The sequence below is a fragment of the Peromyscus maniculatus genome, chromosome 7 (genome assembly GCF_049852395.1).
Source record: "Peromyscus maniculatus bairdii isolate BWxNUB_F1_BW_parent chromosome 7, HU_Pman_BW_mat_3.1, whole genome shotgun sequence".
Taxonomy (NCBI): Eukaryota; Metazoa; Chordata; class Mammalia; order Rodentia; family Cricetidae; genus Peromyscus; species Peromyscus maniculatus.
In genome coordinates this window covers 36164459-36173848 of record NC_134858.1, presented here as the reverse complement: position 1 = coordinate 36173848, position 9390 = coordinate 36164459, and the positions used below count along the sequence as shown (strand labels likewise).

The 9390-nt window shown below is 33.8% G+C and overlaps 1 protein-coding gene across 1 annotated transcript; it reads left to right on the top strand.

Annotated features, from left to right (window-relative positions):
• Positions 1-8454: 8454 nt before the first annotated feature.
• Positions 8455-9390, top strand: LOC143274115 (olfactory receptor 8G18-like). The gene has a single exon (XM_076575576.1). It carries the CDS (start codon positions 8455-8457, stop codon positions 9388-9390), a length of 936 nt encoding a protein of 311 aa, XP_076431691.1.

The window sequence follows — 9390 nt, the reverse complement described above, 5'->3', positions numbered from 1 at the left end:
TTATTCCAAAAAAAAAAAAACAACCAAACAAACAAAAAAAAAACTTTAAAAACCTGCAATATGGTTGACTTGTATTACTGGAGACACAGGCAAATGAGACCATCTTGTCATTTCATTAGTAATGACCCAAGAAGTAAGTGTGCAGTTCAGAAATTACACTATCCTGAACAAATGATAGGAAGAATGAATCCAATACATGATTATGGAGAATCACACCACGTCAATCATTGTTTTAGAATGGATATAAATGGAAATGTATATTTACCAGATATAAAAGAAAAACTGCGTAGTGACACTCTTGCAAGTAGAATGAACAGCAATCTAAAATGTAGACAATGAAATGACTGTCACATTGTCTAGTAACTGTAAGTAGCCATCTGTGTCCATCACAGATGGAGAGGGCTGTATGTATAAAGAATTTAGCAGCATCAATGTGATTGAACACTTGTTGTTTTACAAAAGAAATTAAGGGAATCTTTCCTCTAGATCTTTGAAAGTGAATTCTCATCAGACTTAGGGCTCTGCATGTCCATGAACAGGTATAAGTAAGTTGTTCCCCTTTTAAAATAACACACCACCATAATTGTCCATTATGATTTTAAAGTTTACCTTTTGTGCTTTCAAACATTATAAACTGTCTTACAACACATAAGCTGCATACTAATTTTATCACTTTTAAATGTTTTCCAACCATCCTATAGCTTCTGTGTTTCATCTTGCCAATGTTCTTTCCTAGCAAGAGTATCCACAGATAAAACCATAGCCTGAAATGCAGCAAAATAGCTTTATGTCAGTGCTTGCTAACCTCATGGAACACAGAAGAAATGGAAGCATGTGCAAGGCCTTGGGACGAGGGGTACAGTTATGGTAAATGGTGGTCGCTAAGACACCCGTTGGTTCAACTATTAGTCATCATTGTGACCTCTTGGTTGTATTCCAGTTTAGTAGCACCTGAGTTGGGAAGCCACATTAGAGACCTTTCAGATATCACTATTAATGATGTATTAGGATAATATAAAATAATATACTATAATTTTTTTATATGTTAAGATTTGTATTTTTAAGAAAAGACCTGCATTTCCCTTTCTTTTCTCTTAGTTCATGAATTTCATTGTTTCATTGAATTGAAATTGCATCTTCAGTTTTTTCCATATGAATTGGATTTAATCTATATATCTTGTATATTGAGAGTCATTTATACATCAATTTAGGAGTTAATGCATTTGTCTTTGTTTAATTTTAGATTATCTCCACTGTTGTGTATGCATGAAAATCATTATAACTGATATATGTTATTTTTACATTTATATTTAATGAGTTCATTTTTTTATTTTCTATGAATGAAGTCATAGTAACTTTGAAGGCATGCTGGCCATAAGAAGTACATCTTTCCTTGGGAAATTAGTGATCTCCACTTAAGTTTAACTCCAAAATAAAAAAAATTTCTTAGTGTTAGACTCCATGAAACCCTCTTAGTCTGTGATCCCTACTCTGATGACTATAATTCAAGTGATCAAGTTCAATGATAAGATTAGACAGTCTCTCCTACATTACAGAATGTGTAGTCCCACTAAACTAGCTTTGGTTAGGTAACTAATTTGAAACAACTATGCTTGTGTATAACATTGTTTTGAATTTTTAGTTCATCCTGGTAATTGTTGAGGATAATAAGGTGTTTTGCAAGCAAAAGAAATTTTCAGAGAATCACATTGAATCTATAGACCTTGGAATAATTGGGTATTAAAAACATTTCTTTGAATGATAAAAATAAAAACTAATTAGCATCATATCTTAGAACTCAATAGAGGTGGTGGCATTCAAAATTTTATAGTTATGAATTTATTCAAACTTTTGCTTCTTATGCAACATTACTTCTGAATATTTGTTCATTTTTGTACTTAGCATAAGTCCATCAGGATGCACTAATAATAAATTCAATTACAAATTATATTACCTTTCCTCCCATTTTTATATTATCTGTAAATTATATCACATATTTAGAGCCCAAGTGCAATTAATATATTCTAATACAGATTGAGGTTGTGAGTTCTTTAAATCATTTAGTGCTGCAATGACCTAAGGTTATTGTCATTTCCTTTGTCTTTCAGAAATATTTAGAGAGAGATAGAGTAAGAAAGAGATGAGAGAGCCCGGACACAGGAAAACGATGGGTGGGGAAGGAAGATGCTAGAAACTGTCTTTGAAGCATGGTATTATACTGATTTTATTAATTATAATGTCTCTCAAATGGACAAGTATTTTCATTTTTTATAGTTTTACAATTTTATTCCTATTTTTTAGGTATCTAAGATCTCTACATGCTACCTGTAGAGACTGATATTCATGAAGTTGGGCATAGGGTTAAGCAATCTATGTTAAATACGTTTTAAGAGCTGAATAAATAATTTTGAGATTATTTTAATGGTTTTATAAAATATCAGTCTATCTAGAATTATAGCATAACTTCCAAATACAACAACGAGAGAGGAAATGTGGAAAGTGGATATGATACTAAACTCTAGAAATAGAATAGGAACAAATTTTTTACAGCTGTGGAGGTGATTTAAAGAAGAGCTAGAAATTAAATTGGGAATATTCTGTGGATATATACTTTATATAATGCTAAGACTATGAAGAGAAGATGCAATAGTTTTGTTTTTCTTCATAAATATTTTTACACTTTTGCATTGGTAAATTTGTTTTAATGCTGTAATCATCCTACATAATCTTGATGAATAACAGCACTGGGAAATAAATTAATTCCTATTTCACATTCATATGTGTTTTACATTTGATTTAAAAATCAATTACATACTACTCTCTTAGATACCAAGGCACTTACTGGACAGACAAAATGACTCAGAGGGTAAATGCACTTGCTACACAATCCCAATGACCTGTATTCAGTCCTCAGAATCTATATGGTGGAAAGAAGAAACAGGCTCTCCAAAGTTATTCTCTGGCCTTCAAATGCCTGTACACACACATATCATATTAACACAATAATAACAATAAATACAATATTTAAAAGAGAAATTAAAGTATTTGCCAGTAGTGTATGTTAATGTTCAATATATATAGATTCAAGAACAAAGTTGTGTATTGAGCATTCTATACCCTGTGCTTCCAGATTCCATTATTTATAATCTTTCAAGAAGCATATTTATTTATGTATTTATTTATTTGCCTGCTTATCTATCTATCTATCTATCTATCTATCTATCTATCTATCTATCTATCTATCTATTATCTATCTATCTATCTATCATCTATCTATTTATTTACTATTCTCTAATGTAATGCATTTCAAATGCAGTTTCCCCTCTTTCTACTTCTCCCAAATTCCCAGCCCCATCTCTGCTCTCCCCCATATCGAATTCTCCTCCATTTACCTTCAGAAAAGAGTAGGCATCCAGGAATATCAATCAAACAAGGCATAACAAGAAACAATAACACTAGTCGCACACTGTAATATCAAGGCTGAGTGAGGCAATCCAGAAGAAGGAAAAGCGTCCCAAGCGTATGTGAAAAAGTCAGAGAAACCACTCATTCCTATTGTTAAGAGTCCCACAAAAATACCAAGCTGAAAATAATATCATACATGCAGAGGATCTAGCTAAGACGCATGCAGGATCTGTGATTGCTGCTTCTGGCTCTGTGAGTATCTAGGATCCCTGCTCAGTTTATTTTGTAGAAAATGTTCTGGTGTTCTTGACCCCTGGAGCTCCTTTAAGTCTTAATCCCCATCACCATCTTCCACAGGGTATCCTGAGCTCCAAGGGGAATGAACCGATGGAGATGTCTAGTTTTCTTCTTGTTTTTGATGTTTGGTTAACATCAGGCTATACTGATTTTTCAGTGTATGCTGAAATGACTCAAATTAGACAAAGTTCACTTCAGTACTCCATGGGTGCCTCTGATGTGCTTACTCTAAATGTGATATCCACTAATTGGATTATCACCAAGCTATCCATAACTCTGTGAGGCTTGATTTCTTTACCATATTGAGTATTAAAAACATTACAATGATGAGTTCTTCTTTTATTAAAAATTTCTTGAAATTCTCTCAGGAATACTTAAAAGATCCAGTATCTAATGATGATTTGTATTTTATTAGATTAACTTTTAGATTTTTGGTGATAACTTTTTAATATTCTATTTCATTTATACTTAATTCTTTATTTTGGAAAATTAAATGAAATATTCTTTATTATAAAGATAGATAATAATAAAATAGCAACACAGAGTTAATTCTTTTGCATACAAAGAGTAGCAAATATGAAGCTTGGGGTCATGCACTTGTACCAGACAGAGTAGGCTTTAATGAGGACATCAGCAAATAGAAAGTATGTCATAGCTTAGTGAGAAAAACTGTGACTTAAGTTTGAAAGGATAAATTCAGAAAAAGGTAATTGGAATATTAGGTTAGACATTACTGTGCTTTGCACAATAGGCATTAGAACAGGTAATTGTGCATAGAATGTCATTGTGCATGTGGAATATCTAAACAATAGAATTAAAGAAATAAACAACTGAAATATATACATACATAGGTGTAAAATAGGCAGTGTATTATTTGGGGACAGTATAATCTTCAGGTTGTTTTTTAAAAGTTTAAAAAGCTACACATCCTTGGTTCAACACAAGTGTCAGGTATGGGTTTCATTTTGTGGAGCAGAAAATGATTCAATACTACCATGATGTTAATACCACCAATGTACCAGTGAGAATGTCTTGCCAGTCCAGATGTTATTATAACTAGACATGTTTGTTGAGTACTTTCTCCTCCAGTAGTGACCATAGTATCTTCTAGCACTGTGAAATTTAGCCATGAGGGATGAAACTTCTTGGCCAATACCTCTCCACCTTCTATGACTAAAGTACAGTGTGTTTTCAGCAGCTGTACTTATTATTGAGCTGTAGAGTGTAACCAAAAGCATTGAGAAGAGCCTGTAATTTTTGCAGGAGTTGATGGGATCTCAGTGGCCAATAATCCCAAAAGGGGGGAGCCATTAACCCAAAATGATGAATGAATATTTATAAACAATGTTGCACATAGGAACTCACAGTGATTGTGACAACATACATATGTTTGGTGCAGGCTCAGTCCAGACCCAGTCTCTGTATGGAGAAGGGAAGTAGGTATAAGGTTCCTCCTCTAACTGAGAAGCTATTGGCAATTGATGGGTACCCAGAGAGGGAGAATCATTTTCTTTAAAAATGTTGTCCTTGTTAAGTCAACCATACTCCTCTCAAGGGCCACACATCTAATAACTTATTGACAGAAAAAACGGGCACTTTGAGTGAGTAAGGAAGACACAAAGAGGTCTGCAATTGGGAGGATTTCAGTGAGGGGGTAAATATTATCAAAATACAGTGTAGGAAATTCTCAGAGAACTAATTAAACAGAAAATTTATAATAAACTAACTAAATATAGTTACTAGGAAAATCTCTGTAATGCAATATTTATAATTTCAGAGTAGATTCAATAAATATGATAAAACCATGACATGTTTCAAGATAAGAAAACCTTAGAAAAAGAACAAAATTTGTGAAGTGACCACATCTATGGAATGAGGAACAACTTATGAAATATTTTGAACAGGATTTTATGAGAAATTTAACATAAATTATTGTGAGGCACAGTCAAATGAATTTTTGTGGGATGGTTATACAAAATGAAAATGCTAAAATGAATAAAATTTGAAGTTCTAGTTGAAAAATTTCTTAAAAAATTAAGTAGCACCATGTGTTGTGGCACAGTCCTAAAGTCTGAGCTATCAGGTTGAATAGACATGATGACTGTGAGTTCTCGGCCAACCTGGGCTACAGAATGAGCACTTGTATCAAACAAACAATTAATAGCTAAAGAGCAGTAATCCATATCAAAGAATCACAGAAAGAAAAAATGACTTGACACAACAAATAAAATGTAAAAATATAACATTGAAAATTAGCATGGTTCTGTAGGCTTATTTATTTTTAATGAAATTGGACAATTTCTAGAATGAGCAATCTGACAAAAATATATCATACTTTACTGATATAATGTAAGAAAGATGAATTTCTGCTTACATCACACACAGAAAATACATACACATGAAATCATTACAAAAATGCAAATCATATCATTTTAATTGTTTTCCAATGTGTTGATATTTCTTCTTAGAAAAAAAAACTAATATGAAAATTATATGCAATAAAAATTGTTTCCAACTGCTAAATTTTCATATTGAAAAACCACATCAAGATGGTTCCTTTTTAATATTAATTTTGAATTCTTATTTTAAATATTATTAATGTTTAAAAGATCTTCTTTATGGCCAATCCAATACTATGCTTTTGAAATATATGATATTGCCTGCATGTATAATTTGTTTCTTTTAAATAAACATTAGAATTTTATTCTATAAAAAAGTGGAATAACTACTCAGTTTGAGTGAACTTTGGTCGCACTCTCCTTTATATGCTGGAATTTGGTCCTGCTTTGGCACATACAGATTGTGTACCGGCTGCCCCAATCACTGCGAGTCCTGTGTTTACCTACTCTGCTGGGCACAGATACACTGTTTTTTTGTAAGATCAACCTCTGGCTCTTACATGCTTTCTACACAATTCCACAGTGATTATTGAACCTTTGAAGAGGGCTGTAGTTTTTAATTTAGATGATGTGAATGTTAATATTTATCTTTTATTAAAGTTTTTGACTGCTTCATATATGTACACTCACACAGGCACACATGTGAATACTTGCACACTCCTACACACATATATTCTGATTACTATCACACTTACAAGTATTACATCTAATAGTCTCCTATTTATACTCTTCCCCCACTACAAGTATCTTTCCACCATTCATGATTTTGCCTTGTATTCTAACCAGTGTATTTTAACCAGTTCATCTGTGTGAGCATAAGTCATAGGTTTACAACTATACATTGGATATGGAGGGCTTGTTAGTAAGTACTAAACTGAGGATGATGTCTTCCCCATTCCGGAATCTATGAGTAGCTCAATGGATGGACGCATCAGACTGTCCCCCACCACACACCACCACATACACACCACCAATCTGTAATGAAATATTTACAGGCTCAGTCTCATGTGGGCCATAGTGGCAACCACTGCTGTTGTGAAATAATGATCACATTGCCTTGTATCATTCCAAGAAGAGAGTTTTTCACAGATTTTTCTAATTTTTTTGGATCTTAAGTTCTTTCTTCTTTCTGGTCCCTCCCATTTTGTGGTTAGCATAATTGTATGTTTTGTCCTTTTCTGATTTGTGTGTGAGTTTGTAAGAAATCTTTAAGTTGAAGTCTTCCAGGGTTGACAAGATTTCCTCAGTATTTTCTTCAAGACATTCTGTATTACTCTGTCTCTTAATCCTGTGAACTTTCTTGAGATAACAATAGTTTTCTATGCAAGATACAAATGTTTACATTTAAAAAACATTTCTAACTGCTGATCTTTCAATGACTAAACTCTAACACAGTTAAGGATTTACTTTGTGCAGACAGTGATTAATTTTCCACAATTCAGTAGGATAGAGAATAACAATTATATTTTCCTTCAATTTAAGTGTTTCTGCATTGAAATCCTTATTAGTTCACAATATATAAATTGGGGAAACAAGAACTGAGCTTGGTCTGTGTCATTAGTTTTAATGAGTAGAAGAAGCCATTTTTTTCATTTGAGAGGATGTCAACATGAACTAACCATGCAAAAATCATATTTCAGAATTCCTGAAATGATAAAGTGCCAGTAAAAATTATTTCTTACATAGTTAGTAACAAACAACAAAAATATATCTCATTGGCAAAGGTGTCATTGGTACATGACTGGGAGTGAGTATTGGCACTCAGTCTTCATGGCCTCACTATTTCACCATTACTGATTGACTAATTCTCCCCAAACCAGATTGGCAAACCAGAAACCCCTTCCTAGCAGCACCATGCATCCAGAACCTAATGCAATGGTTACACCAGAGGTCATTTTATTTTCACATTTGGAAGTTTAATGACTTTATGTACATTAACAATTAGAAAAAATGGAAATGTGTGAAAATAAAAGCTCTGTAGATCACTTGGATAATTATATTTTGGGTAGTAATACACTAATTTTAGGGAGAGCTTGCTCCCTCAAGACTGTCAGACAATTTTCCTCACTGATACTCACTCTAAATCTCTATGTAGAGTCATTTTCAAAGCTTGCATTTAGTGAAACTATTTCATATGAAATGCATTCTTAAGTTTTTAAGGATAGCTTTAAAATTAATAATAAAAGGTATATTTTATTTGTATAGGTGGATCCAGTTAAGGAAATTACACATAGAGAAAGGGTATTCTACAGCAGAAAAAATTCTTATGGGGACTTTATGTACATAGAAAAGGAAAATAATGTCACTCTGACAAAATTGCACTTCTTTTACTCCCCCAGGATCTGAATAAAACATGGCAGCAGGAAACCACTGCACAGTGACTGAGTTCTTCTTGGCTGGGCTCTCAGAGAAGCAAGAACTACAGACACCCCTCTTCCTCCTCTTCCTAGGAATCTATGTGATAACTGTGGTGGGGAATCTGGGTATGGTCACACTGATTGGGCTCAGTTCCCACTTGCACAACCCCATGTACTATTTCCTCAGCAGTCTGTCCTTCATTGACCTCTGTCAGTCCACAGTTGTTACCCCTAAACTGCTGGTGAGCTTTGTGACAGAGAAGAACCCCATCTCCTACTCTGGATGCATGGCTCAGCTCTATTTCTTTATCACTTTTGGCATTGCAGAGTGTTACACATTAGCTGCAATGGCATATGACCGCTATGTTGCCATCTGTAACCCCCTGCTTTACAGTGTAACCATGTCCTATCAGATTTACACTTCCCTGATTACAGGAGTGTATATTTTTAGTGTGTTCTGTGCATCAGTTCACACAGGCTTCATGATTAAGATTTCATTCTGCAAATTAGATGTCATCAATCATTATTTCTGTGATCTTCTTCCACTCTTGAAGCTTGCGTGCTCTAGTACCTATATCAATGAATTGTTGATTCTATTTTTCGGTACATTGAACATCTTTGTCCCAATTCTCACTATTATTACTTCCTATATCTTCATTATTGCCAGCATCCTCCGCATTCACTCCACAGAAGGCAGGTCCAAAGCCTTCAGTACCTGCAGTTCTCACATCTTGGCTGTTGTTATCTTCTTTGGATCTTTAGCATTCATGTATCTGCAACCATCATCGGTCAACTCCATGGACCAAGGGAAAGTGTCCTCTGTGTTTTATACCATTGTTGTACCTATGCTGAACCCCTTGATCTACAGCCTGAGGAATAAGGATGTCAATGTGGCCTTGAAGAAAATACTTGAAAGAAAAATATTCATGTAA